Genomic DNA, 27,259 nt, shown 5'->3' with positions numbered 1-27,259 from the left:
CTAAACCAGAGCAATATTTCTTCCAAGTTTACCTGTCCACCATTACTAGACTCAAAACAAGAAAAAGTCATTATTTTCAGAGAAAATTAGTAGTACAGCCTTACTTTGAAAGAAAAAAAATCAGAAAATAAACTGGAGCAAATAGAAAACTAGTTACTGAAACTTGTATAGCTCAGTAACAGGAGCTAGCAAGGAGATTAAAGAGAGGCAGACCAGGAAGAATGACAAGCATCTCCTCTCCAGGCGTTTGCCCTGCTCCCTATCCCTCCCCAATCCCCACCCCACCCCAACTCATCACTATCAGAACAAGGCATATACAACAATACCATAGACAGAGAGGCAAGTTCTCCCCCATCCAATCTGACCACTGTGAAAACTCAAGAGAATGTAAACTGCTGAGTGTACCATCTCCAGGCCCTGCATACTAATTAGGTACCACCCAATTGCTTGCTAGGGCTAAATAAGCCTTTCTTCTTATCCTGGGGACTGAACCTCACTAAAAAAGTCTCTGCTATCCACCTCTCTCTGTTGAAGGAAATAGATACAGTAAGGCAAACCTATCAAGTGGGGGATATTTTGTGAGCTAATTTCCACACTGGCTTTCCCCCTGGCAGAGAATGAACAGAAATGAGTTATAAGTCTAGGGAACAAGAAAAGGCAGATAGATACCAGGGAAACTCTTGACCCTGAAGGATCAGATGCCAAGAAGCATTATGCCATCAACTCTAAACAAACTTGGTCTCTGTGGCTAGGACCCCAGCAACTACTACTTTCTTTAGGCTCGTCACCATGATGGACACCCTTAGTCCCCAGCATTCTGCACCTACAAGTCACTAAGGCAACAGAAGATCAAGCGAACAGAGATGACAAGAGAAGAGCCCGTCCCATCTCCAAGTGGAGCAGCCTAATCCCCGTTTGGCCTTGAAAACTGTGTGGAAAAGTGATATGAATACAGCATGGGGAGCATGGGAAAGGGGGATGTGTGATTTCCCGCTAAGTCTTACCTGTCTCCACTAGAAAGTTAGCTACAGAAAGAGAGAAGTAAGGAAGTTTAAAGAACAACAGCAAAAACAAAACTCTGGGGCCTAGGGTCCTACTGAGAGCTTGAAGCCATTCTGTAACCAGTGTCAGTGAGCTTCCCCACCTGAAAACAGGAAGTCTAATCTATGTCATAGATTAGCTCAGGGTCTATCCCCCAAGGCATGGGGAGGCTCAAATGCACAAACCCCTGAAGAACACTTCTACAGAAAGCATAATGCACCAGGAAAACACACATGATTTGTCAGTTTACTCTATGATGTTACCTGAGTAGCTGCCTGTTGACTTGATATACATCTGGCCATACTGCTCCTCTACCATTGTGTCATAGGCCTCGTCATCCTCTTCATCCTCTTCATTGTGGTAGGAGGTGGGGCTGTCAGTGGTGGGGAGGCTGCTGGCCCCGGGGCTGGTCCTCTCACCCTGGGAGTACTGTACCTGCTGGATGTTGGGGATGAGAGTGGCCAGGCTGGGCATCCCGTAGTACGAGACTCGAGACAGCTTCAGAGGTGCCGCCCCGCCCACTGCCGCCCCGCCGCCCCCCGATCCATCCCGGGCCCCAGCTTCTAGGGGCCGCTTGGCGGCCAGGCCTGAGCCTGCTGCCGGCTGGAGCTCCAGGTTCTCATGCTTCACACGGGTGAGAAGCGGGATGGGCACAGAGGGGGACATGACATAGGGTGCAGGGCCTGGTTGCAGCTGGTTGCAGGGGCTCTGGGGCTCCGAGCTGGTGTCCTCGATCATGGCGGTCTGCGAGTCACAGTGGGGCGAGCTCACCTTGAACATCAAGTCTGTGCCCCGCTCCACAATGTGCTGGATCTGCAGGAAGCCGGCCGTGTACATCACCACGAGCTGCTCGCTGGCCGCCATCCTGAGCTTCCCAGTGTAGCAGAAGGACAGGATCTGCTGGAAGCAGGCAGGGGGCACTGTGCCGGGCAGCTCAAAGGCGCTCTTGCTGTTCCCACTGAACAAGTCCCGGAAGTAGAGGCTGCTGGCTGCCAGGACTGCACGGTGAGCCTTGAAGGCTTGCCCCTTGACGACTATGGAGACATCACAGTAGAGCCCCAGCAGACGCTGTTCATTCAGGCAACCCAGGACAGTGTTCCCAAAATTGGGGATCTCTATGTGCAACATCTGGGACATGACTGGGCAAAGAGCCAGGACACCTTAGACATTCAACACAGCTGGTTCCAAAGAAGGGCACATCTGTAAAGAAGGACAGGGGAGGTTCAGGATGGTGGGGAGAGATGGAAAGGAGACAAGTTTGGATCAGTTTCTTATTTGGGGAAATGAAAATTTGTGAAAATAGCATGGAAATTCACAGTTCAAGAAACTTCTGGACTGGTGGAGGGAAAATCAGTTGCCCAACCATAAAGGTTGTGCGATGGATGTGCTGCTTTTAAAAAGACAGAGAAGAGGAAAGCATTTCCTCTAAGCTCACATTTCCCCAATGACCAGCTCCCCTGCTTCCACAGTCCTTTCCTCACCATGATTCAAACCATAGAGTTTTCCAGAGGTTCTTCAGCAGCAACTTTGTTTTTTTGCACTGATATGCAGCTTTGGAAGTAGGACCAAGAAAACCCAAAAGGGGATTGGGGGGTGGGGGGTGGGGAAGAGGAGATAGAAGACTCAAGGCCCAAATATGTGCTTGGTCCCTGAATTATTCTTCCTCTGAACCATCTCCTGGCATTCAATGCTAATGTTTTTCCAAAGGGAGAGAAACAAAAAAAGGATCCCAGCAGCAAAGGAATGGAGCTTCTGAAGGGAAAATTAAACACCTCCTATGGCCACCCTTCCCTCCCTACCTCCCCCACCAGACACCTAAGGCAGACAAGAGACTGCAGATCAGCAATTTGATGTGGCCCAGACAAGAAACCTTTGGTTACAGAAAGGGCCCAGGGAATGCTGCCAACACTGATGGTATTCTTTTCTTCTCCTGCAACATTTCTGGAAGTTAGCACTCTTCCTGAATAGCAACACAATCTTCACCTACCCATGGGCAGGAGACATGTATGTACCCATCTGAGAGAGCAGAGGGAAGGAAGAGGAGGGAGAGACACACAAATATTCACTAATGTAGTGTCGATATAAGGGCATGAGGTTTTAAGTCTCCCCCCACCCCCCCCCAAAAAAAAAAGATTTCAGGTCCTTTCTTTCGAACAGAAAGACTAGACCCCCCCCCCCTTGTTCTTTCTTGACTTTCACAGAAAGAGAAAAAGACAGGAAGAGAAGGAAAAAAAGAGGGATGAGGTTAAGAGACAGCAGGGAGAACTCCATCCCTTAGAAGGACTAGTCAACTCCCCGGTGACAACCTCTTCCACCCGTCCCTTGTCTGCTGCCTCTCAAAAACACTCCAAGAACTAGTGGCCTTTGAAAGCTTTGGTCTCCAATCAGCTATTTTAAGGAACTGAGGATGAGGAGCATTCTAGTCTGTCTGTCCCCCAGCTCCAATCAAGCATCCAAACAGTTAAGTCTCCAAACCCGAACTGGTTGGTTTGAGCTGCACCAGCAAATGAGTTACAAACTAACTAGAAGATACAGAGACACATGCTATCTATCCAGAGGTATATACCCCCCTGCCCCCCAATACCCTAGGCAGCTCATTGCTACAGGGGAAATCCCAACTTGAGTCTGCCAGGAAGGGAAAGATACTGAAAATGGATTGGGGGGAGAAGCTTTGAGAGCTGGACCAGGATCAGGCAGATCCTGGGTTGGTCATGGAAATCCGGCAGAGGGACTCAAGATATGTTTACCTGATAAAAAAATTTCTAAAAAGAAAAAAAAAAGGGGGGGGGGGAGAAGGGGGAGAGAGAATTAGGAAAAAAACATAAACAAAAACAGCCAATTTAGAAAAGACCAGAAGTCCTGCACAAAGGGCTGCTCTGTTCTGAAAAAAATATAAGTCCAGTTCTATCTGCAGAGCTGAGGAACAGGAAGGAAGGAAAGAAGGAGCAAGGGAGAGAGACGAGCCGCCAGACAGGCAATCTCACTGTGCTGCTAGGTCCAAGAAAAGGCAAGAACACTCTCTGGAGAAAGAACTTTACTGGCTCCCAGTCTCCTGGCAGGCAAACCTACCTTAGGATACCGCGGGACTGTAGGTTGTCACCGCCAAAGGCTGGCTAAGTGACTTGTGCCGCTACGGGAACTGCAGCAAACGGAGGAGAGCGTGCACTCAGGGTGGAGGGGCAGCAGGGGAAGGGAGGGGGAAAAAGTCTCCAGCCCTCCGTTTGTATCTACTGGAGCTGAGGCTATATTAGCCAGTCCAATCTCCCAGGCAGTGAACGGCATCTAAATGAACAGGCCGGATGCAGATGAACATTCAGGCTGCTCTGGGGAATGAATAGCCGTCTTTGATTAGGGACCCGGAGTAAATGCCAACTTCAAACTGAAGCTTTAAAAACAGCGAAATCTCAGAGCCAGAGGAATGCACGGCTCCGAGTGTTGGTACAAGACAGACTTTTGATGACTCACTGCAATGCAAACAAAGATGGCAGAAATACTGTACTGTACGCTGATGAAATGCTTAGTGGTGCCACGGCAACTGAGACAGGCTTTAAATTTATAGTGCAGTTTTGCATATGAATTACCCAGTAAACTGCCTCCCCTGCCATCTAGTACATCCAGAGTGTCAAAGCATTTAAACTATTCCAAACAGTCTGCAGGGTTGGCATCGCCCCTGCTTAACTCCTCCAGGGAGAGGAGGAAATGAGTCGGAGTAGAGGAAAAGGAGGCAAAGAGGGGCAGGAAAGGATGGGGTGGAGGGGTGGGGGGAGAGAAGGAAAGGGTGCAAGAAACAGAGCACAGGGACAAGGGAGGCCATCAAAGAGACAAGCAGACAAGAGAGGTAGAGACAGCATCCAGGACAGAGGGAAAGAAGGAAAAACACAGGAACATAAATGAGAAAAGAAAAACAGAGGAGATGTCCATATACCACCAACCCCCCGTCACAAACACCTTGAAAATACAAAAGCAAGTCCCAAGTTGGTCGATGTCTAGTCAGCTGAGCACTATGACTCTGACTCAAGTGAAGCATTTTATTTTAGATTCCCCCTTGAAACATCTCTCTAACCCCTATCCCCTTCTTTCAACAGGCAACTTTCTGAAATGTAATGGAACAGATAAGGGGTCAAAATGTTTCCACCTGGCAAGAAAAAAAAAATACAAGGCTCTCATCTCTTCCCCTCCCAAAGAACCCCTCACCACCTTTTCTTAACACACTGGAAAAACATTTTCAGCTGCAGGAACCACGAAGACTGCCCCATGGGAACAGCTCTCAGGCTGCGGCTCCATCTACTAAAAGCAAATCCATTTGCGTAAGTAATGAAATCCTAGTCACATTGTCTCCTCACTTCAGATTCAAAAAGTATTTAACATGTATTGAGCGAGTTTGGGCCTTTTTCTGGGAAAGGGTCTGTTCCTTCCTTGTCTGCTCTGCTCCTATGGAGCCCGGATTCTATAGCTCCTCCTAGGGCTTCAGATAACATTCTTGACTTCTTTTCCTTCTTCCCAGTTTCCATTGCCTGAAATGTCTCAAGCCACAGTATGTGGATTACAGAGCTACTAAAAAACCATGCATGCAGATAGATAACCTGGACCCCAGCCCAACCACTTCCTAGTTTCGAGAAGCATACGTGCACTGGGTATTTTCTTGCTCAGTAGACCTCCAACACATTAACTTCAGGACTGCAGATGCAATGGAAGAAAGGGAAGGAACAACTGCAGGGGTACCTGAGGGGGAGTGAAGAGTTTTAACTAAGGCTTTTAACTATTTGAGTCCAACACACCAGTATCCCCTGGCACTTGAACCAATGTTGTCCATACTGGGTTGAGCTATCTCAGTGCCCCTCTCACTCCCTCCCCACTCACCCATCAGGCAGCACCAACTGCCAATTTCCTGGTCAATTTGCATCCCCATTTTCTCTCAGTATCCAACAAATGGTTGGGTTTCCTGAGAGTCAGAAGAGGCTTAGGTCCTAGTGATGCCTCTCCAGGTGACCTGCTATGTGACCTTGAGAGAGTCCTTCATTGCTTCAGGCATCAGTTTCATCCTCTAGCTAGATGGGGGAGCACCCGCGGGGAGAAGGGAGGGGAGGGGAGGCCTCCACCCAGTATCAAATGGAGATAAAATATCATTGATCTTCATTCCCTAACAGAATTGTTGTGAAGATAAAGTCAAATTTTTTTAAGACTGAAATCTCTTTGAAAAGTATCAAGACTTGTACAACTGTAAAGGTTTAATGATTAGGTTACTACCCCATAAAAACCAAACTCCAGAACACTAACATTGAAAATTCTGGGTTGTCATGAGAGGAAGGGAGGAAAGATGAGGTAAAGAAGGAGTGCTTCATTAAGAGAAAGCCCCTAGAAAATACATGTGACTGACAAACCTATTGTGGGACAGGAACATCCTCATTGCTTTATCTCCTCCTCCTCCCCCATTCTGCCTAAGAACTCCTTTCAGAGGAGTATGGGAGACTAAAGAATGAGCCAGCTGGTGCCTCCCTATTCACTCACAGGCCCTGGCTTGTGAAAACTAGATAAAAACAAGATGAATAGAGAGCTTGAAGAAATCCAGGTGTGGAAGAAGCTCTGAGTAGGGAGCTGTCCAAGTGAAGGTACTTGGGAGGCTAGATTATGCGTGGTCTTTCTTCACTACCAATATTAAGCTGATGACAACCATCAGGGGCGAGTATAGAGACAAGTAGTATGATTGGGGGAATGAAAAAAAAATGGCTGAGCTCAGCATCATCAGAGAATGAATCTCTCCAATGCATGGGAAGCATGGTCTTTCCCAATTCCTGACAAAATTTCTGGGGTATACAGAGTGAGAAGATGGAATAGCACCTTTCACTGCTCCAGCCAACATGTCAGTCCCATACCATGTTAAACTTACAATGCAGACAGAGAAAATTGAATCATCCTTCCTTCTCCCTCTCTCTGAGTTGTCTCTGGAAGGAAACTAAACTTTTCATTGCATGACAGGCTAAAAAAGGCCAGGTTGACATCCAAGGTCCATGCTTATGACTAAGCTCCCAACTTAGCTCTCCACCTTCCAGGTGGGTCTCTATTTTGTTCTTGCTCTTCCTGGATGATATGTAGCCTTATTCCCATCCATAGATTTGATTCACGGTATTCCCCTGTACAGAATGCCTATCCTTTCTTTGCCTCTGCACCTAACTAAAATTAGGTCTTTAAAGGTCAACTTCAAAACTGTACAAGCCACCATGGAGTTGTTCTTAACCATATTAGCTCACATTATGGAATCTTCCCTTCTGAAAGCCCACAGACCTTGTTATGCACTCATCAACTGCACATGAGATCAAATAACATCAAATGGCAAAATCTTCTCTCTCTAACTAGCCCATGGGTTCTTTGAGGATATGGTTCAAATCTCTTACTTCTACCTTCCTTACAAGGTACCTCATCCAAGGCTGGGAACACAGTGACACCATAGCTTGTTGAATTGGACAACAATCCACAGCTTCCCACCATTCCTTTTCTTTAAGTCAGTTCAGAGAAAATGATTTTTTTCACACAACACCACAGCATTGCTCTCTGTGCATTTCATATGAATAATCTTCATTACTTTGAAGTGGGTACAGATCATCATAATGTTTGAGAATGTCCTACTCTAAACAGAAAAGATAAAAAAGTATAAGAATTCAGTGTTGGAGGGATTGTGGAAAGATAGACACACAAATTTATTCCTGGTGGAGCTATAAATGTTCTGACCATTCTAGAAAGCAATTTGGATGTAAAGAAAGTGACTAAAATGTCCATATCCTTTGATCCAGATATTGCACTACCAAACACATACCTCTAAGGAATGTAAGGATAAAAAGGACTCCATACATACCACAATACTTATACCAGCATTTTTTTTAAAGGCGCAGATTGCCAGTGCAGCAAAGACCTGGAAGTACAAAGCTGATGACCACTGAATGGAGCAAAGCTAAACAAATTGGAGCTCATAAATATATTGGAATATTACAGTGCTTTAAAAAATAAGAAATATGCTGTTCAGCATTTATCGTATTTCTTGACATGGACTGAAGTAAAATGAAGTGAGCAAGCTTCAGGAATATATGACTATGACAATGTAAATGAAAAGATCAACCAAACAATAGAAACTAAAGTCTTCAAAAGGATAATCACCAAGCTTGGCCAGAAAGAAGGGACCTGTGATGGAATTCGTCTTCTTTCTTTGCAAAAGTAAGCAACACTGGCATGGAACACTGCATATGTCAAGCTTTCTGATGTGGTCTATTTTAGCTGAATGAGTTTGTTTTCCTTTTTCTTCTTGCTATAAAGGATGGCTGGGGGGTTGGGGGGGGGGGAAGAGAATACACTGGGAAATATAGGTGACATAAACAAAAGATGCTACTGTTTTAAAGCAACAACAACAAAAGGCCTGCTATGAAGCAAATTTTGCATCAGAGAGGGCTTCCCGAAGAACTTTGATATGCAACAAAGCACAAATCGTGTTCCTCATCAGATGCACAACCTCATTCATGTCGGTGGTCCTTTTAGGGGTTCAGCGGCCTCTTCTGGAATAGGCCGCCTGTCTTTGGCCATGGCAAACACTCCACAGAGGGATGCTGTACCGGCAGGGCTGCTCTTCTTACTCTCCTGATTTCCTGGATCCTACTGGAGCATCTGTTATCCTTCGCTGTCACTATGACCTCAGCCTGTCTCCTTTTCTATTCATAAACCTCTCTTATTCTTTACCCACAGAAAAAATGAGGGTCAGTGTGACAGGGGTCAGAGAGTGCTGGCCTTATAGTTAGGAAGACCTTAGTTCAAGTTGTGTTTTTGATATATCCTAGCTGTGTGACCAAGGAGCAAACCCCTCAGTGCTCTGGAGAATTTTCTGAGATCAAATTACAAACATACATCGGTGGAGGGATTTTCCACACCAGGGGAGATCCCTACTCTGTAATTTCAAACTTAAATCCAAACCAAAACATAAGATAAAGCCAATTAAAAAAAATTCTCTTCTATGGGGACATTATATATTACATAATATCACTTTCAACTCTAAGCATCTACAATTACCCTTAGAACCAACCTAAGAATAACATGCAAATTGCAATGCTATTTTGGAGGTCCTTATTTTAAAACACACAAGCCTAATGCCCATCATCAGTGAGGAAAGCAAGTGAGTATACCAGCTGATAGCATAGGAGCTCCCTCCAAAGAGAAAAACCAGAGCTCATCACTGACTCCTGTAAGCCAGTCAAAATCTTATCATTCCAGGTCCCCTTCCCCCCACCCCCCATGGTTTCTGCTTAAATACCCTAGTGTTCAGGGCCAGACAAACTTCCCCTGAGAAGTAAAGATTATTCACCTAGAAAACGATGTGACTGTCACATCCCCCGGGGGACCACAAGACAATTAGGCAGTTTTGCTGCCTTGTCCTTAAGCAACCTGTGAAGCATGGAGGCTTAACTACAACCCACCAATGTTCAACAGCGCATTTATTCACAGAGAAGCAGAGGAAAGAAAGGCGCTGGTTTTAAATTGCATTCTTAGAAGCCTTGGCAGGGGCTGAAACAAAGCTGAACTTTAGAAGAGGAAAAGAAAAGGTTGTGCTTATCCTTTGAGGGCTAAAAAAAAAAAAAATCAGGACACAGAACTGACAGCTCTTCTTGACCCAAACATTCAGTGAGAAAGGAAAAAAAGCCTGAAAAAAAAAGCTAATGAGAAAGCACCTCCTTCCTTACTTTGAAGAGGTGGGTGACTATGGCTGCAGAATATTGCCTACATCAGACTTTTAACTTGTATTGATTATTATTACTGAACTGCTTTCTTTCCCTTTTATTCTTTAGTATGTGGAATGGTTCTCCAGGAGGCTAAGGAAGCATATTAAGATATCAATACAAAATTATTTTTATAAAAAATAGTAGAGAAGGGCTTTGAGTAAGAGTCTCTCACACTTCATAGTGCCAGATACAGTGGAGGAATGGAAATGGTCCAAACATACCTGATCCCTTTGGTGCTCAGGGAAGAATGGGGAAAACTGATCACTCACACCTGCCTGGAGTCTAGGGATAGTGACTGGAAGAGGTAAGACATTCCTCATTCAAAGGACAAACTGGAAAGGGATTTTTGAACTGGGAAGGCTATACTAGATATCCTATGGTCATTTGCAGCTCTAAAATGCTAAGTAATGGGCTGGGTGGGGCAAGGGTCAGAAGGGCAGTCTTAAAGGGTTAGTATTAAAGATATTACACCCACTTTCTCCAAAGCTCTGAGCCCTCAGTTTCACCTTATTTTTGGACTTCATTTCTCTGACTCCTCATCTGTGAATGGGGGAGATTAATCATTTCCCTTCCTCCATCATTAGGCTCCTGTAAGAAGAGGTAAGCTGGTATTACAGAAAGAATGTCAAATGTTGGGACTCAGGAGAAACTAGCCATGTGACCAGACAAGTCATCCTTTCAACTCCAGTTTTCCCACCTGTAAAATAGGAACAACACCTGTACTACCTATCTCATGGGGTTGTAATAAGAATATATGTAAAGTGCTTTGCAGATTATTAAACACTGTATTAGTTGTTATTCTAACCACACTAAATAAAGACTAACATTTATATGGTTCTTACTCTGTGCCACACACAGTGCTTTCTAATTATCTAATTTGGTCTTCAAAACCACCATGGGAGGTAGGAGCTACTACCTCAACTATATAATTGAGGAAACTGAGGTAAACTGGGTTTAAGTGACTTGCTCAAGGCCACACAGCATGGGAGGATAGATTTGAAACAGAAGTGTTTCTGTCTCCAAATCTGAGTATCCTATCAGATCTGAAAGCACTTAGAAACTTTCTTACCCCAGCAAAAAAAGCTATAGGGCAGAGCAGACCCCAGCTATTAGATCTCTCTCCTTTGGCTTAGGAAGAAGCAAAGCACTCATCTCCATCAGACTGGAGTCCATGAAACCAAAGCTTCCACCAGCTCAGATAGAGGCCACTTAAGGTAGGATCCAAGAAGATAAATGCCAGCCTCCCTATCCTGTCCTAGAGCTTGAAATTCTCAGGTCTTTCTTCTTTTATAAGGGTTAAGCTCTAGAAAGATAGAACACAGTGAGGTTTATCTACAAGGAGACATTTAACAATCAGTAGCCAGAGCGAATGACCTTAACAGTGATGTGGGACCCTCTCTCCCCAAGGGAATGGAACCCAGCACAAGGAAGTTTTGAGAGAGGAATTGAGGCAGGGCACTGTTACATAGATGTGTAATAAATGTTTGCTGAAATGGATTTTGACTGCTTCCTAATGCTACCTAAGAGAAAGATTTGAGAAGGAAATGAAGTATATCAACACAGGATCTCTGTCATTTCTCTGTACCACTCTCCCCCCAAAACAAAAGAGTTTCTCCCTAAAATCCTTTAAAGTATGGTTAGTGTTTCCATACAGTGGACTTCAGGTGAAGTTCAAAGGCAAAGGAATTGGGATCTGAATCCAGGCTCTGCTATTATAATCTATGTCACCTGGGACAAGTTATTTGGTCCTCTTAGGTCTCAGTTTCCTCATCCATAAAATGAAGATACTTGGCCTCTGAGTCCCTTCTAGCTCAGATTCTATAATTCTATTACATTGTCCTTGTCTCTCATCTCATATTGATATCCATTCTCTCTCTCTCTCTCTCTCTCTCTCTCTCTCTCTCTCTCTCTCTCTCTCTCCACGTTAAAAAACAGTGAGTATGTACAATGACAGCCTCTTCTCTGCAGAAGTGATGGCCTCTTCTCTGTTCTGGGGAAACCAGAGATCAAATTCTGGGCAACACAAAGGTCTATGTTAGCTCTCCTTCCCCTAGGGGAGACTCAGTTAATCCTCAGCCAAAATACCCACCTGACCAGACTCAGAAAACAAAAGCTCTTCTTTTTGGAGGGAAAGAGAGGTTAGTGGGCAGAATATACAAGCTATAGGTGGGGTGGGGGTACAGCAACTCCAAGGAGAGTCAACTGGGAAAGGCAAGGCTTGGGCTTAGTTCCATCTATGACCTTGTGTACTGCAGTTTAGATTTCTAGCTCAATCCATCTCTCTGTTTCACTTGAAAGATTCTGCTTTTAGGACAAAAGGCAGTGTGGGGTATTGTGTACAGGAAATAGGATTTGAAATCAAAAGGTCTTGGATTCAAATCTCGCCTCAGACACTAACTTTGCAACCCCGGCCAAAACACTTAGTCTTCTGTGAAACTTCAGTTTTCTCATCTGTAAAATGTGGGTGATAAGAGCAAATGTCTCACAAGATTGTTGCTGATGATTCCTGTAAAATACCTTCCAAATCTTAAAGCTAACATAAATGTACACGATGATGATGACAATGATGATGATGATGATGATGATGAAGTAGTAATTTGGGGCTAAGGAGTGGTGAATACGGACGTGAAAGCGGGGTAGCAGAGGTTGGAAGAAATAGAATAATAACAAAAAATATTTGCTCCTATCCTATATAGTCCAAGCCAAGGCACTACCAATAAATACAAAGAACCCCAGAGCCAGAACTAAACTATTAGAAAATTTACCCAGGAATGAGTGGTTCTGGCAAGGTGAGTCCAGTCCTCACAGTCCGGTACTCGCATAGCCTTCATGAAACACTTAAAACACTTGCACTGAGAGGTCATAAACTTAGATAGAGTTCCATCACCAAAAGTGCAGTAATTCAATCAGGGAAGTACACACGAGCCCCATTATTTTTTAATTAAATTCCATCCCCCCCTCCAGCTTCCCCCTCCTTCATCCAACACAGATTCTAAAGAAGCTTGCAGAGCACACTGGAAGAATGCAACATTTAATCTTTGCAGATTACTACCAGGGAGGGAGCAGGAGGCGAGAGAAATTAAATTATTTTGCAGGATTTAATTTTAAGAATCTAATAAGAGCTTTCTGGACCAAAGCAAACTCATGAGCATTAAAACACACAGGCACCTTTTGGGGTGACTAGTAAAGGGGGAAAGGGGAAGGAGGAAGAGTCCTGAAAATTAGTCTAGCCTAAAAAGGTGTGTGTGGGGGGGGAGATTCTTTTTTCTGCTTTCTACAATTCAGAACCACATGCCCTAACGCACCACCCCACCTCCACCCAACACACAACTGCTAGATGATACATTTTATAACCTTTGTTTCTCCTATGGCTTTACATAGACATCTCCCCCCACCCATCCCCTTCCCCAATTTTGAGGTAGCATGCCCCACCCCAAACCCCCTCTCCCAAGTCTTAGCAGTATGACAAGGCCCCAGCCATCCAAAAATAAGGAAGCATCTTAAAAGGTCAATTAGAAGAGCTTACGGAACCTCAGCTTCTGCTCCCTGCTCCGGCTCATTACCTAGTATGGTGGAGATGCCTGGAATTTTTTTTTTCTCCTTGTGCAAGTTAGTCTATGAGTCAGCATTAACACATATGAGAACATCAGGGCATCAGGAATGCTGCCTAGTTCTGATGCAATGGAGGTTGTAAAAAAAAAAAAAAAAGTGCATTCAGTTTGGACAGCAGCCTGTAATTCAATTGCCTTCACTTTTCAATTACTGCCTGAGAGGTCTACAGTTACCCAGGCTGCATAAAAGAAGGGAACTTTGCTTACATCTCAGGCTCAAATTAATGACTTCTTACTTTTGGCTACTGCCTGTTCCCCCTGTGAAGAGACAGCCCAGCTGTAGTTCAGTTAACCCTTCAGAGGTGGTTCACTTGTTCTGACGCCCTTTGGATGGGACTCAACTTGGTGCCACTGCCTGGGGAGAAGCAGATGCTGCCACACAAAGTTTTGGCCAGAGGATCCAGTTAGGCATATCAAGCTTCTCTAAAGTAAGGACACAGCTGCAATGGGGCTTTATTGTTCAGGAAAATACTAGCTTCCCTGTAGGGACCCAGGTAAGCAGAAAGCCTTTTGTAGGAGTTTAACTCTGAAGGTTGGTTCTTCCAGGGCCAACTAAAACAATAATCTCTTATATTTTGAATCTATTCTATGCATTTCTTCATTGATTATATATGCATTATCTTTCATGATGCTAACAATAAGCCTGTGGTATTGAAAAGGTAGGGGTGATCAGCCCTGTAAGAAATCTGGGGAAACCAAGGCCTGGAAGGGAGGAGAGGAATTGTCCAAGGTCATGCAGCAAGTTGTTGACATTAGAGCTGGGAACCAGGCTCAGACCTCCTGACCTGGGGCCCAAGGGCGGTACTGCCTTGCAGCTACAACCCACTAGATGACAAACAGTTGCTTAGAAAAACTTCTAGCAGCAGTCTGGCATCAGACCATCAGAAACCTGTTCTAAGGGCACCAATTATAACATCATTTTACACATGTCCAAACATTTGCCCTGAAGGCAAAAAGTGCTTTTTAATGAAAAGGGACAACATGCCATAACCCTCAAAAGTTCATTCTTCCTCTTCTTTCTCTCACAGCCCCAGAATAAAGAAAAGAGGCCCTTTCACTGACAAGCACTCTATGATGGAAAAATGTTGCTGCAACAGGAAATAAATTTTGGATATCCTGATTTTTGTCCACTAAGGCTCCACTGTAGACAGATTCCAGATCCTTGAGGTACTGAACCAAGTTATCTACTGTGAGTAAGCTATTATAAGTAAGATGGTGTGACTTGAGATAGGGAGATAGAGAAATTGGGGCACAAGAAGTGTAGGCTGGGAACCCCAGCAAAACCTTTCCACAGCATGAATTTTCAATTTCCTGAACAGCTCTACTCGATATTACAGGCCTCTTGTGACCCCAAACATCCAATATTTATGTGCCTGAAATATGAGGGATGGCTGGCTCCTCACCTGAATCTATCTAATAAACAAGTCCTTCTTTGTTTTGGAGGGCTGGCTTAGCAAACACAATAATGCTGACATATCCAAGGACAGGGAGATGGAAAAAGGACAGAAGGGACAGGATAATGGTAGAGAGAAGGATGTCCTCAGTCCAAGACCTACTGTCAATTTAACTAACCAGCTTAGCTGTCTGACCCTAGACAAGTCACTTCCTTCTCTGAGTTCCAGCTATTCCACCTGCAAAAATGCCAATTGGGGGCTATTGTTGGAATATGTTGGTGAGTCCAGTTCATGGCAAAGGTCCTTTTCATCTCTGGCATGCTACTGATAGTAAGGAGATATATATGATCCTCATCTAAATTCTACCTGCAGGGGTTAGATTCATTAACGAACTTGGGACTTTTGTCCAACTCTGTTCCATTGACAAATGGATGGCATGATTAGGGACCTAATGGATCACTGCCAATCCAACCATTTAAGATCCTGGATGTTTGGGGGTGAGGGAATGGGGGAAGGGGAGAAACCTAACCTGAACAGGAGGCCCAGGCTTTTGTGAGTGAAAGTTTACCATAAATATGCCCTACCTGCATATTTTAAATCTCAATATTGTGACTTTCACATTGGGGGAAGGAAAACAACAAAACAACAAATAAAAAAACACCAGCAGCAATTAAAACAGCAGGCAGAGGAGAAGAATTGGGTGGGTTTCCCAGCCCTTTGATGTTAGAAGCTATCACCCTCACTTAACAAAGGAAGAGGAAAAGGAGCTGCCGTCCACCCCCAATCTTCCTCAGTCATCCCCACAGTATGACTTTCCTTCTAAGGAGCGACCTAGTTCCTGCTTGTCCCCCACCAAAAGCAAACCCAGCCCCCAGTTTGGCTGCCTGGGGAGAGGCTCTGAAAGCTATTTGCACAAACCAAGGGCCAAGTCCTTTGGAGTGTGTGAATCTCTTGTGTGAATCTCACTGCTACAAAATGGTTCTAGAATGTTTCAAAAGAATTTAAACAGTGTTTTGAATAGAGCTGACAATCTCTCTCACCCATATTTGTAATTTAAATAACTTAAGCTTAAAGACTGCCTCCCTTGGGCACGGTTTAATAACTTAAAAACCTTTTCCTTGCTCTGTATGAAAACGAGGGTAGTCTCTCCCTTTTACTCTACCCCCACTCCAGTTCTCACCAAATCACCCCAGATATTTTCCAGATCTCCCCAAAGCAGGGTTCCCATGATGCTCTGAGGGATCTGAAAGTGCTAAGTACAAGGGCATAAAAAATTCAGTGTCTCCATCTGCCTTTTCCTGGTTTGAACTGGTTTTAGGGTTGGAGTGAGGAGACATACATTCTCTTCAGTGTTTCCCCACCCTGTCACTTAATTTCCTTTTCTGTGTACCTAGCCAGCTTCCTGAAAGGTCGCTCAAATTCTCCTTCCTCCATCTTCAACCACTACTGAAGGAGAAATGGATTAATCTATAGGAAAGCTCCATCATTGCAGATTTCTAACTACAAGAAGGGGTATGTATAAGGGATGGGGATCTAGTCTATTGAAAACATCCCAGCTGGACTCAGGAGGTTCTAGATGTGATGGCCCAAATGTTAGAAAGAGACAAGATATGTCCTAACCACCTCCCTCACTTTCCCCATCCAACTCACAGTAAAATGCCTACACAGCCCTGAACCTATTACTGAACTCATTAAAGACAGTGATACTTTGTAACATACTCCAATCTTTAATATTCATAGTTCTCCTCATTTGCATTGCCTGCCATAAATAGTTGAAGCAGAGAGGTAAGACACAAAGCCTTCCTTGCATTTCTAATTATGCTTAAAAATCAAATGTAAATCACAACACATCCAAGATACAGACAATATTAAAACGACTGCCGGCACAGTGAAAATCGCTTTGTGGGAAAAGAAAGCCAGTTAACAGTAAGAGGAAGAATCAAAGCATGTTCCCCAGAGCCACATGCATGTGGTTTCAGAGAGGCTGTGCAGCAGCAGAGGAGAAGTAGTAGCTTGGGGCCATACAACCAGACTCCCCGGCACCCGACTGGGCTGGGGCAGAGAAAGTGCAGGCTTCACCAGTGAGCCCTGCTAATGTCGTTCACTGGCCACTAACCTTTGGCTGCAAAGAATGCGACTAGGAGTTGCAGAGAGAGGGGACTGCTGGCCACCCTGAGCTGTCAACAAGCAACCCAGGCCCAAGTCAGCTGTGTGGTCAACAGCCAAGCTGCTGAGGGTGATCCACCAGAGCTGCAAACCCTTGCTGCAATGCTGCCTCTGAGACAACAGGATCTCCACTCAACCCAGCCCCCTTCCTTTACCCTCATCTACCCCAGTGCTCTCAGGTCGCCACTGACACCTGCTGGCCGAGGCAAGAAGTGACCAGTCACAACTACAGGAGGGGTTTAGGAAAGGGGGTTTCATTGGCTGCGCTTTCTTACACAGGTTTTTGTTTTTCTTAGGAGTGGGTGGGGAGAGGGGGTAAGGAGAGCCTTTAAATGCAGGCTAATTGAGAAAAAATAATTAAAAAAATAAAGGGTATGGGGGTGGGGGGTGGGGAAGAGATTTTAGTCTCCTTCCTTCCAGTAAGGAATCCATAAGACATGGCTAACTCACATTCCATGAAGGGCAGTCCTCTCCTGGCATTGTGCTTGGAGGGGGGAGTCGGGCATCGGGCAATGTCAACCCCATTTCCTGAAGATTTGCAGGAGCCAAGAAGTAAGAGGAGAGGTGGATAAGGAAGGAGTACTACGTTGCTGAAGCTTTAGGTAGCCTCCCAAAAAAGCAACAATATGGGCTAGGCTATTCATAAAGATGAAGTCATTGGAAAATCACTCCTAGCCTCAAATTATTGGTACAGGGAAGAGCATAACTTTCTGGCAGTCAAAGACCCTGGATTCAAATCCTATCTTTGATGCTTACTACCTGTGTGGCTCACCTTGGGAAAGTCACTTAAAACTCTGTGGACTTCAGATTTTCATCCACAAAATGATACACTAGGTTACCCCTGACTACATGGACCTTCCAGCTGAATATTCCACATATTCCAGCTGAATCAACCACATAGCTGAATAGTCCTATTCCCCTAGCAAACCCAATACCTGATGATGATAACATATCTAATAAGCTTCACTATGGCATTGTATACATTCTATAACTTGAGCCTCGCAAACAAACCTAGTGGGGCAAAAATCCTTATTCTATATATGAAGAGAGGCTTGCTTATGACAACTAGCATCCATTGAACCTGGGGCTTCAGTATTAACCAATATTTCTGACATTTCAGCAAGGCAATAGACCTGGAAAATAGAAGGTGTACAGGGGGAGACCTATTGAATTGAGTGGTTGGAGAAAATCCCAGGATCCCGATGGGGATGGAGACAGACCCCACCACTAGCCCATGACCTAGGTCAAGGAAACAACTTCTGAGATCAACTGCAGAGAGAGGGTGGGGTCGAGCAGGTTGGGAGAGGAAGCACACCCTTTCATACACAGCTTCCTACTTTGAGATAAATAAGTTCAGTAAGGTTTCAACATAGCAGAAGTAAAAGTTCAGGTCATTCCCTCAATATTTCAGTGTCCTGCGGGTAAAGCCTTCAAGGTCAATTCAAGAGTCACCCCTGGGAGGAAGCCCTTCCAGAGGGTAGTTGATTATTGCTGCCTCCCTCCCCCCTCATTTACTTTGTATTGGGTGCCCACTTATTCCCTCAAAAGTTTCTTGAGGGAAGGGACTCTTCAGAATGGCTAGGTGGCACAGTGAATAAAGCATAGGCCCTGGAGTCAGGAGGACCTGAGTTCAAATCTGACCTCAGACATAGTACTTATGTACCATGCATGTGATAAGCACTTTACAATTATTTCATTTGATCCTCACAAGCCTTGAAAGGTAGGTGCTATCATAGCCTTGATTTTACAGATGAAGAAACTGGGCCACTCAACTAAGTATGTCTGAGTTCACACTGACCCCAGGTCCAGCACTCTATCCACTGGGCCACCCTGGTGGTGGCCCTGGTGGACAGGGGCAACTGAAGAATTTAAGCCAACCTTTTGTACTCCCTACCAGAACCCCAGAAGAACCTCTACTTCCTTTCTGGTCCCTAAAGGATATTCTCCAGAAACCACATAGCTGATCCCCATCCACACCAAGCAAGGGCCCCCTCCAGAGATCTGTTCTGAACCACACCCTGGTTTGTAGGGAAGACACCTACTCTTCCAATTTCATTAACAGCAACTATAGCTTAAAACACTCAACATTTCATCTTGATTGACCCTCCCCACAAGCATGTGAAGCAGGTGATATCTCCCTTTTATAAATGAAAAAACAGACTACATAAAGTTCCACCTTCTGCAAGAAATTATACCCAGAGTCCTTTAATTCTAGTGTCTTCCCTCTGTTGATCACCAACAATCCATCCTGTACATATCTTGTTTATACATAGTTGCTTCGGGGTTGTCTCTCCCAATATCTCTAAGATCCTTGGAAGAAGGGACTATCTTCTGTCTTTCTTTGTACTCCCATCACTTACTGTGTCTGGGACAACAGTAGGCATTAAATGCTAGTGGAGCGATGCAATAGAGAGCCAGCCCTGAAGTCAGAAAAACCTGAATTCAAATTTGACCTGGAAGAGGATTTGAGTTCAAATATGGTCTCAGACATTTACTAGCTGTGTGACTCTGATTAAGTCATTTAACCCTGTATGCCTCGGTTTCCTCACCTGCAAAATGAGCTAGAGAAGGAAATGGGAAACCACTCTAGTATCTTCAGCACAAAAAACCCAAATGGAGTCATGAAGAGTTGGACAAGATTGAAATGACTTAACAACCACAACAGATTGCCTTGGCCAGAATAATACAGCTAGGAAAGTGTTGGAAGCAGGATTTGAACTCGGGTCTTCCTGACTCCAAATCCAACACTCACTGTGCTAAACATGTCAACTACATGGCCTTCATGAGGCCCTCAGCATTCTTAGCTACTACATGAATCACAAATGCAACTAGTAAATATTTAAACTAATAAAATACAATAAAACAAATATTACATTTTAAAACTAAGTCAATAAGCAGTCAGCATATACCCTTCTGTCCAGTTTAGTGGCCCCATTTCCATCTGAGTTTTTAACCCAGTGACTACACCACCTACCTGCCCAGAAGAGAAATTGGACACACCTGAAGTTATAGCTGAAAATGGACCGGTCTATTTCTTACCTTGTCACTGTGAAATTAGTGTGCCTGAGGTGTTTTACAAATAGTAATTCCTATGCATTAAATTGAAATAGTTGAAATATTGAAACAGTTGAAATAGTACTGGGTGAATTATTCTATATATCCTTGGCTCTGTTATCAATACTCTTGAGTTGGGTGGGCCGCTTTTCCATTTAGGCCTTGATTTCCCCATCTGTAAAATCAGTGATTTCTACTGAGACATTCAGCTCACATATTTTATTCTGAGAAAGGAAACAAAGGAGCTTAGTATCCTGTATTTTAAGACCAAAGAGACCAAATGGGTGAGAGATTCTTAACCATGGCTTGCTAAACGTAACAAAGAAATATTTATAATTGCACTTCAATTAATTTTTTAATATTGTGTTTTATTTTACACATTTAAAAACATTTTGAAAAGAGGTGCATAGGATTCAAAGGGGTCCATGACTCAAAAAAACCCCCCAAAACACCCAACCCTTGTCTAATCTAACAAATGTCATTTTACAGAAGAGAAAACTGATGGCTAGAAAGGGGAGTAAGTTGTTGAAAGTCACATAACTAAGTAAGCAAAAAAGTAAGATTCAAATCCAGGTCTCACTCCCCTAGAGATGTTCTTCCCTTTACATGCTTAAAAAACAAACACAAAAACAGAGCTTTACCTTTAAGAGGCCCCTCGTACAGAAAGAAAGGTGGTGGCGATGTTTTTAATAACCACGTTATTTTGTGCGCTACTCAGAGGCTCTTAGATTGTTTGTTTGTGTTTTTTTTTTAAGTCTCCTAGATTTTAAATAAATAATAAGTCTCTTCTCCAGTTTCAGGTTGCACTCACAACATCAAAACCAAATTCATTTAACCACTGGGCAATGCCTTTCCCAACCAGCTATTTGAGCTGTTTCAAGCTTTCTGCAGCCCTTTTAACATTTTTATGGGGGCACCTTGAGGATTCATTCCACCTCCCCCAAGGTTGACACCATGAATAGAACACCAAGCCTGGAGTAGAAGAGTTCAAATCCAACCTCAAATACTTACTCAGTGTGTAACCCCAGGCAAGTCATTTAACTTGTTTGTCTCAGTTTGCTCCAAGGTAAAATGGAGACAACAGTAACTACCTCTCCTTGTATTATAGTAAAGATGAAACAAAATTTACAAAGTGCTTAGTATTGGGCCTGGGTCCTACACTATGCACTTAGCACTTACTAGCTGTGTGAACTTGGGCAAGTCACATACCCCAATTGCCCTGCCTTCTCTCCAAAAAGGAAAAAAAAATTTAAATAAATGTATGTTAAAAATTGGTTTTACACGTAATTGGGGAAAAAATATTTTAAAATATAATGGGAACAATAGTAATAGTAAGTAGAGACAGGAGGATAGAATGAATGGTAGTAGTTGGTGGACATAAGAGTCACAAGATCCAAATTCAAATCTGATCCCAAACATTCTCTTATCACTGGAATTGTCCAGGTGTGGGGAAGGGGTGTCCACTTCAAGCACAGTGGATCCTATCCTCTTCTAGGATAAAACACAAATTCCTCAGTATGGCATTGAATTCAAGCCTTTTACAACATTGAACCTCCCTGCCCAGACTGATTTCACATCACACATCCTCATGTGGTCTACATTCCAACAAAATGGCCTGCTTCAGCCATCTCCCCGTATCTGTGACTAGGATTCTCTCAGAATGCCTGGATTCCTTCAAGTCTCAGTTCAGGTGCCACCAGCTGCAGGAAGGAAGCCTTTCCAATGGCCACCTAGTTATTAGTGCTATCCTTTTCCTTTGCACAAAGAACTTTTAAATTACTTATCTGTGTGCACGTCACCCATGTCCCTGGGAACAGGCTTTGTTTTCATTTTTGTCTCTGTATCCCTACCCTCTAGTATATTGGGGGGGGGGAAGGAAGGAGCATTTATTAAGTGCCTATCGTGTGCCAAATAATGCACACAGGAAGCACTCAATGTTTGCTAAGATAATGAACAATCTGGGCCTTTTTGTACCAACTATCCTAACTATACAATGATGAAATAAAGAGTATGTATTCTGTACTATTTGCTTCATTGAAGAACTCCTAGAACCTGAAACAAAGGAATTTTCATACCATTCTAAAGGCTCACAATTTTTGAGTTAGAAAGGACCACTGTCTAGTCAATATCCTAGTCCATTGAAGAGACCCCTGGCACATCAATTTTTATTTTTTAGCTTAATATTTTTATTTTTCGCCAATTATGTGTAAGGACAATTTTACACATTGTTTTAAAATTGAGTTCCAAATTCCTCCTTCCCTGCTTCACCTCCCTGCTCTCTGAGATGGCAAGTTATTTGATATAGGTTATACATGAAGCACACTATTTTTTTTGAGGGGGAGGTTGAAGACGGGACTCCTCCCATGTTACAAGATTCTAGATTAGATTCATTCACCAATGAAACATTCACCATGAACTTTTTGCCCTCATTCCACAGCCCTGATCTGTAGGCTGGTGAGAGGTTGACCTCAACGTGAATAACATTTTTCCCTTCTGACACAAGGCTGGCCACAACCACCCTTTTTTAGAGCCTAAGATGGGATGGGGATGGGGATTTGGTTTGCCAACAATATGGCTAACATGGCCATCCTGCCAAATGGGGTGAAGAGGGGGCCATTCGGGAAATAAGAAAGGGACCGAAATGACCTATGTCAAGCTCAGAATTGCTGAGCTTCTTAGATATGAGGAAACCTCAAAATGTCAGCAAATTCTTTCTTCCTGATCCCAGGGAAGCAGTATGTTCCTACTGGCTAGTAGTAGGACGCCCCCCTGCCCCCCTCCCAAAAAAAAGAATCAGGCTTACTATTAGGACCCACTTTTGACCATTTTCTTCTTGTAATCATTGACTCCCCTATTCAGGCCCACCCCCACTCCACACCCCACCATGTGTTTACCACATCCTTTTCAGGCCTCAACTTTGCCAGGGTTCCAAGAATGAAATTAGGACCAAGTAAACTAACTTATCACTAAACTTATCACTAGAAGGACAGCAATGGTGATGCCTTCTGGCCAGATCACCAGGGAGAGATCATGCAGTGGGCTGAGCCAGCCTACAGCTTGGCCACAGAGACAGAGAAATAATCATCATTTCACTGTATTACTCTCACCAGCTTTCCTTCTGAAGCAGCAATTCCAGACCCCCAGACCTCATAAGCCCGGTGGCCACAAGGACTAACTGCACATTGTTCAGCCCACAACATCCTCCATTTGCTTTCCTACTCTCCCCACTCTCACCATCTTCCCCCCACCCCCTTCTCATTGCAGCAAAGATTAAAAATCGGCTCCGTTTTATCCAGAACAGAAGCAAGTTTCTGGCAGCTGCTCGTCCTCTCTAACTTTAGGAGCTGTCAGGAAGAACTGACCTGGAATCACACTTCCCTCCTGGGGGCTGCAGAGACAAGGTGGGCTTGCTCCCTGTACCCCAACTCTGGTTAATATAATCTGCATTTAAGGCCAAGTGAAAGCAAACTGCTCCGGGGAAATGCAGGGCTTTTTCTGCTGTCCGTATGTACCCTGGCATCTTGCCCAGACCTATTTTTAAGCCCATTTACTAGAAATCCCACAAATTAAAGGAAATACGGATAATGTAGTAAGAATCCTTTGGGCCAAATAAAAGCTACACATAATTTTCCTTGTGCTTCAGTGTAAGATTCTTAACCACAAAACCCAGATTTCCCCAAAGCTCTTTTGCAACACGGAGAGAATCTTGTTTTGTAAAAGGATTTTTTTTTCTTTTTCTTTTTTTTTTTTAAAAGAAAAAAGTTGCTTTGATTCACTTCTGGATTACAAGTACTGACTGTATGCATGCAGACAGGCTGGGAATCAGGGCCTGCATTTGAGCCAAAGACCATAAAAGGTAATTACCAATATGAAAAATAAAGACGTAAATACAAATACAAAAATTTTATGGCTCTTGAATGCATATTATTAACAGCATCAGGAGACGGGTAAAATGTGCTTGTACCAAGTAGGCCTTTAACATGGTTAGGGGGACATCATTCTTCCACATAGCAGTCAGTGATCTATTCTTATTTCTCTTGCTCTTTGTACAACGTGTGATGATTCTGGGCTCTTAAAAGGATAAATGGCACTTTTAGTCTCAAGACAAGGTAAGCTATTCTTTACCTCACCCTACTTGTGAAGGTGGATATATACACATACACAGTAAAGAAACCTCATACTTTTCCAGTTCTGAGGAGACACCCAGAGCAACTCCTTGTCTCCTAAGCCATGTCCTAGATTAGTCCCAGAAAGACAGGTTAAGCTTTGCAAAGAGGGAAATGAATAAACTAACTAACATCTACTATGAGGAATACACTACTGTAATATATATGCTATAGCATATATATACTATATGCTGGGACATATAGATGGACAAAATGTAGGATCTGACCTCAAGTAAATCTCTAACCGGACAGCTAGGTAGTAGAGGGGGTAGGACTGTAGACCCAGGGTCAGGAAGACAAAAGTTCAAATCTGCCCTCAGATACTTCCTAGCTGTAGGACCTGGGGTAAGTCACATAACCCTATTTAACTCAGTCTCCTCACCTCTAAAATGAGCTAGAGAAGCAATTGACAAAACACTCCAGTATCTTTGCAAAGAGAACCCCAACTGGGGTTAAAAAAAAGTCGGACAGGACTGAACAATAACAAAAGATGAAGAGACATAGGAGAGAAAACCGGGAATACAAGAGCTGGGGATACTCAATGCCAAAGGAATGGTAGAAGCAATTACATTTTTCAAAATCTCAGTGAGAAGAGCATCTCGGAGGTTAAGTAGACCATTTCATTCATACCAAACAAGAATCTCATCTAGAATCCATGAAAAGAAGTTATCAAGTCTTGGCTTGAAGAGATCAAATGATTCAGAGAGAGACAGAGAAAGATGAGGAAACTCAACCCCAACTACTCCAAAGCATCCCATCCCACTTTTGCTTTGTTCTAATATTCTGAAGGTTTTCCTTCTATCAAGCTTGAATCTACCTCTCAAACTTTCACTCACTGCTGCTAATTCTGCCTTCTGAAGCCAAAGTGAACACATCTAATCCCTCTTCCTAATAATGAAAGCCCTTCAAATACCTGAAGACAGATATTCTGTACTCCCTCTCAAAAAAATAAGGCTTTTCTCCAAGTTAAACACTCCCATTCAGGTCCAAGTGACTCAGAAAGCAGCATCTGTGAGAAAAAGGAAGAATAACTATAACCAGAGGCAGTGAGGGACAATAAGCTGGTAGAGGAGATGGGGCCCTGAGCTCAGAGTGAACAAGGCAGGGGTGACTTTCAAAAGAAGGTAAGAAACAACTGAGGACTAAGAAGGGGGAATGGCTTTGCTCCTATGGTTTGTAAGGAGCAGATTGATGAAACCTAACCATGAAGATAAGAGAGGTCCTTCTAGGTGGCTGCAAGTTTAAAAAGCAAGACAGGTCAGTTATGAGAGAAACGAAAGGGGAGAAAAGCACTAAGGAAAAAAATCCCTTCAGCTAGACAATTTTAAAGCTTTCTGGTTAATAACATCAAAGGATTTCTCAGAGGTCAAACTTTTCTGATGTTTCAGAAGAAAACAAAGGCAGCTTAATTCCTAGATCTGCAAAATTACCCAAAATACAAAATGAACTCGACATCAGAGTCTACATGAGTTACAGAGTCTACACAGCACTCAATAGTCATGTATATGGCACTTATGAAACCTTTATGAAATCCTAAATGTTTGCTAAAATAAAACCAGACAACGTTAAATGCCATAAACTTTTTTTTTTTAAGCAATTGGGGTTAAGTATCTTGCTCAAGGTTACATGGCCAGTTATTTCTGGATGTGGTGCTAAGTATCTGAGCCCGGATTCGATCCCCAGGTCATCCTGACACTGGGGCCAGCACTCTTACTCGTTGTGCTGCCTGGCCACCCCTGCCATAAACTTTTTAACATTTGGTTTTAATTACAGGGAAAACTTATTTGGATTAATAATTCCCTTGAGATGCACCCAGTCATAAGACCATGGAATGTTAACACTTTCTGGATAGAAAGGCCCTTAGAGCTTGTCCATTTTGATTCCTTCATATTAAAGAGGCAAAATATGAGGTTGTCCATAGATGATAAGTCTGGTATTTGTGTACTAGAAAAGAACACTGGACTTCAAATCAGAAGGCCTGGATTCAAAATTCTTAATTCCATTACTTACAATCCCCATGCAATCTTGAATAAGGCCTGTCATAGCTTCATGCCTCTGTTTGTTCATCCGTAAAATGTAGATGATTATTTTATTGCCTATCTCACAGGGTTGTTATAAGGAACATGCCTCGTAAACATTAAAAAGAGAAATTAGTCATCTTCATTTTTGTTATTTTGTCATTTGCTGCCACCCCCCCTCCCCCGTTACATAGTGAGCTAGAGATCCAATCAGAACAAAAAGCAGGATTTAAAGAATTTCAAGCCAATGTTCATTCTATTTATTGCACCACAAAACGTCCAACTCAAGTCTACCTGTGACTTGGGTTCAAATTCAAACTCTTCTAACTTTAAGTTATAATTAATAACTGAAGACTTAAATCAGTTATTATGGACAAGTCACTTAAAACTTTCTGAGTTTCATTTTCCTCATGTTTATAGAAATTACTAATTTTACACAAAAAACGTAATTTGTCAAAACTACTGGACTCCATAACTACTGAGGTCCTTCCTTCCTAGCTCTAAATGGGTTATAGACATGTAATGGAGATTCTACTAGATGGTCTGTCTGAGCACTAATATTCCATCCTCAACTTTGTCTGGGCCAAGGTTCCTTTCAGCCTTTGGGTTCTATGATTCTAAGAGGCTTTTGAGGGTTGTCTCTTCTCTAGAAAATTCTAAGGGTGGCTAGGTGGTGCAATGAATGGGCCTGGAGCCAGGAGGACCTGAGTCTGGCCTCAGACACATAACACAAAACTAACCATGTGACCTTGGGCAAGTCAACCCCAATTGCTCTTAGAAAAAAAAAAAAAAGAAAATTCTATACAGCCTCCCTTGGGATACAGTGTATGAGTAACATAAGATACTACACAGTATAGTTCTCCAATCCAAACCCTGTATTTTATAGATATGGAAATGGAAGCCAGAGTAGTTAGGAATTCACCCAAGGTCACACACATAATAAGGAATAGGAATGATCCCACTACGTATACTATATGGATGTTGACTCTAACAAGTCCCAAGCTAGTACTCTTTCCAGTGCTTCCCAGAAACAGAGAAAAGGAAGCAGAAGAT

At 43.3% G+C, this 27,259-nt stretch overlaps 1 protein-coding gene across 3 annotated transcripts in view; it reads right to left on the bottom strand.

The window, feature by feature from the left end:
• The window catches only part of NACC2 (NACC family member 2), a 118,789-nt gene that overhangs the window by 30,761 nt on the left and 60,769 nt on the right, over positions 1 to 27,259 (bottom strand). For 2 of the 3 annotated variants that reach the window (XM_069108377.1, XM_069108378.1), the window contains one exon: positions 1,305 to 2,241. In XM_069108377.1, the coding sequence (XP_068964478.1) occupies positions 1,305 to 2,178 (874 nt within the window). In that variant the 5' untranslated portion in view covers positions 2,179 to 2,241. The remainder of the gene's footprint in view (positions 1 to 1,304; positions 2,242 to 27,259) is intronic. The other variant, XM_069108379.1, reaches the window with a different exon arrangement.

The sequence above is a fragment of the Petaurus breviceps genome, unplaced genomic scaffold (genome assembly GCF_028583685.1).
Source record: "Petaurus breviceps papuanus isolate PSGF00001 unplaced genomic scaffold, PetGlider_PUasm1.0 90383, whole genome shotgun sequence".
Taxonomy (NCBI): Eukaryota; Metazoa; Chordata; class Mammalia; order Diprotodontia; family Petauridae; genus Petaurus; species Petaurus breviceps.
Note: the sequence above shows the minus strand (reverse complement) of the source record. Positions and strands in the feature narration are given on the sequence as shown.